The sequence below is a fragment of the Histoplasma capsulatum genome, genomic scaffold (assembly GCF_000149585.1).
Source record: "Histoplasma capsulatum NAm1 scaffold_1 genomic scaffold, whole genome shotgun sequence".
NCBI lineage: Eukaryota > Fungi > Ascomycota > Eurotiomycetes > Onygenales > Ajellomycetaceae > Histoplasma > Histoplasma mississippiense.
Window position 1 is genome coordinate 2,120,443 of NW_001813982.1, and position 3,777 is coordinate 2,124,219.

Below are 3,777 nucleotides of genomic sequence, written 5' to 3' on the forward strand. Positions count from 1 at the left end.
GAGGAATATATTGTGACCAGAGGAGCCTCTAGGATACCACGAGGTGCGAGTGTCTCTACCCCTGCAGGTGCCAGATCGAGGCCGGGATGCGACTCAGGGGCCGCAGCTACTACTACGGGGGATCCAATGGCAGGATCCGGAACGAAATCAAACGGCGCCCCCAAAGTTCCGCCAACAACACCTGCCAAGATGCCACCTTCCCCAACTAAAAGAAAGGAAGTTATTGATCATTCAGAGGTATTTTCGACTGCTCCCAGTACTCCTTCCAATCCGCTTCACATGATGTCATCGTCGTCTGACGATGAATTTGAGAATTCCGATCTGGATGACCTTGATATCAATCTTGATATTCCTTCATTGGGCTTGGCTGATTCTTCCGACAATAACCAGGGACCAAAGGCTCCAAAACAACGGAGGATTGATGAATACATGACGACTTCCAAAAATGTCCGGAAATCTGTCTCTTCACCTTCTGGGAAGCCTCTAAATAATGAAAATACGAGCTTTCAAACAGTCACTACAGAACAATCGAACTCATTTGGAGCTAGTTTCGGAGCCAGTACTCCAGCTACCTCCTTTTCTCGGAGCTTCGAGACGGGGCAGTTTGATTTGAATGAGGCATCCACATACTCTTCCACCGCCAGGCCACCACCAGATGCCAAATTCTCGGGTTTATGGGGCAACGCAAACACAACAAGTCCGTCCAAAAATACAAAAATGCAACCGGAAGCAGATCTTGATTGGCGGGAGCAAAAGATTCGCAATATTATACAGGATTTGGAGGAGAAGGGCCCATTTTCTAACAAAAACGTGGTTAAAACCACTGTCCCCCTACGGTACCGATATGAAGCGCAAAGAGCAGCCAATTTTTTTAAAGTCCCCGCTGAGAATATCCTTCAGAAATTAGATAGGCGGAAGTTACCTGAGTATGAAGATTTCTGGAAGTCTCTTCATAATGGCGAGCAGGAGAGGTTGGAGAAAACAGCTCCAGAGCCATGGGATATGGCAGTTGACCAATATAAGGACAGGAAATTGACTGGAGATGTGGTGACCTTGAGCTGCGAACTGACATGGTGCTCGCAAAAAGAACCAGGCTACTTTAAACTTAATTTGAAGCCGTTGAAACTTATGAGGGGTTACCGTTTTTGCCGACGATTTGGCTCGGATCGATTCCTTGAACTGACGTACCCCATCTTGACAGAGCCACCAGCACATCTTGTTCGAAAAGGAAATGCGGTGGAAAAGGATATTTTGATCGACGCGATTTCGCGTTGGATGGCGACCAGTGAACACCATCTAGTGGGGAGAGTTTGGAAGGTATTGTATCTTGAAGACATTCAAAATAAACAGAAAAAGGCGAAAAAATATGATAGTGGAGAAATAAGAGCTGGAGTGAGCGCAATAGAAATTCCTCACAAGCAAAAGGCGTATTTCTTTGCCACTGATGGGATCGATTTTCGTAAAGCCGGAGACCCTCTGGATATTCCTCCGCACGTCGAAACGTCTGGGCAACGCACTAGTATGAGTATCGACGCATTGATTGATTGGCACATGCCTAGAGCCAAAAACAGTCATCAATCTGATATGAAACTCTTCCAGAGGCTCCACCTTGGACTATCCCGTACATTGGCCACGGTAATCCTACGACGGGAGGAAATCATTTATGTCAAGGATCCTCCGGGAACGGTAATGAATGATGGCTGCGCGTTGATGTCTAAGTCGCTGGGAATGGCAGTTGCCTCCGCTTTGGGCCTGGATGGCCACCCGGCTATTTTCCAAGCAAGAATTTCCGGCGCAAAAGGGGTATGGATGGTGGATCTTGACGACTCAAGATTTAAGACTGGTGACCGAGGGTTTTGGCTTCAAATTACCGAGTCACAGCTCAAAATACATCCCGCCCCTCCGCATGATACAAAGCCCATGGATGAACCGCAACTGACGTTTGAAGTCGTTCAATGGTCGCGGCCGCTCAGTCCTGCTTCGCTGAATATGCAGCTCCTCAATATTCTTCAACATGGTGGAATCCGCAATGACCATATCAGAAATCTGATTAGACAAGAAATGTCTTCATTTTATGATGAATTTTTGCAAACCCTTTTGTGTTCCAGTGGTGTTGAGTGTCGCAGCTGGTTGCAGAAAATGAAATGGATCACTAATGAGAGTTCCAAACGGCAGTCCAAGCGTGCCGACAACTTTTTCCCATCCCAATATGCGGAACAGGCAATCATGCTTTTGGATGCTGGCTTCTTACCATTAAAACTTCCGTATCTAACTAAGATATTTAGGCGACTGCTTCAAGATTATCTAGATAACCTTAAAAAACTAAAGATCACAGTCTCTCAATCAACGTTCGCATATTGCGTTGCGGATCCCTTCGGAGTATTGAGACCAGATGAAGTTCATCTTGGGTTTTCTCGCGAATGGGAACATGGATCTGCCGGTACGGAACTCCACGACATTGATGTTCTTCTCGCTCGTTTGCCTGCTCATCTTGCAACCGATATCCAAAAACGAAAGTCGGTTTACAAAAATGAGCTACGACATATGAAGGATGTCATAGTTTTCCCGACTACTGGAGATACACCACTTGCCTCACTGCTCTCTGGGGGCGATTATGACGGAGACCAGTGTTGGGTCTGCTGGGATCCAATTATTGTGCGCGAGTTCAAGAGCACTGAGTTCGATCCAGGAACGGTGCCATCAGCCGAAAGTCTTGGACTCCGTTCCTGCTCAACCCTGATGAGTAAAATAGGGTCTACAGAAGAGTTCCTAACCAATGCCTTTCGATTCAATATAAAACCGTCGAAACTAGGACAATGCACCATCGAGCGTGAAACATATTGTTACCACGAAAATAACATTACTTCTCCTATGGCGGTTAAGTTGGCCTGGCTGCTTAGTTATCTAGTAGATAGCAAGAAGGCCGGGCTGGAACTGACCGATGATACTTGGGAGTGTTTAAGACCAAAATACTCAAAGGTAATTACTGAGAAGCAACCGCTAGTTCCTGCTTACAAGTCTCTTTCTAGAGGTGTCAAACCCCTGGTGTGGAACAGCTGCAATATCATCGATTATCTACTTTTCGATGTTATTGTGGCCGAAAGTGATCAAATGCTAGTCCGGTTCGACAAATTCTGCAGCGAGCATTGCGAACTCCCTTTGGATCACGACTTACTATCCGAATGGGGTAAGGTGGAAAAACGGGGAATTCAGGAAAAGAATGAAATGAACCCAGTTCTATACAATGCTCTGAACGATATTAAAAAGAGATTCAGAGACAAGAAAATCAACTGGGAGAGGCAGCACGGCCTGAATAGCGAAATACCATACGCCAGGAAGATCCTTGAGGCGGCTCAAAGCCTACAGGAGCTTACTCCTCCCACTTTTGACCACCCTCTAAGCCACACATGGGCGAATAGTACCTACGAATGGGAACGGCTCCGTGCGTTATGTGCGTACAAGGACTGCAGATCGGACTTCGTGTGGTATGCAGTTGGCCCAGTCCTTTGCGAAATTAAAGCAAAGGCCATGGGGCAGTGTCGAATCGTTTTGCCGAATATCCATAAAGTCTTACATGTGAACCGCAATGTGGCCAAGAGGGTAGCAGAGGATGTTATGAGGCGGAATGCAGGTGAATTGAGTGGTGATGAGGGCGGGGGCGAGGACGATTATGATGATGATGATGATGATGAATTTTTCGATATCGATCCGTTTTCTTTCCCAGAAGACTTGGAGAGGGATATCGACGACACAACATCTCACAATAGCTCCCCATGA

The 3,777-nt window shown here is 46.6% G+C and overlaps 1 protein-coding gene across 1 annotated transcript; it reads left to right on the forward strand.

The window, feature by feature from the left end:
• Positions 1–282: 282 nt before the first annotated feature.
• On the forward strand, positions 283–3,777 carry HCAG_00622 (predicted protein; the record flags this gene model as incomplete). Its single annotated transcript, XM_001543526.1, has 2 exons — positions 283–1,958; positions 2,286–3,777. The coding sequence occupies 2 exons, from the start codon at positions 283–285 to the stop codon at positions 3,775–3,777; spliced, it is 3,168 nt and encodes a 1,055-aa protein (XP_001543576.1).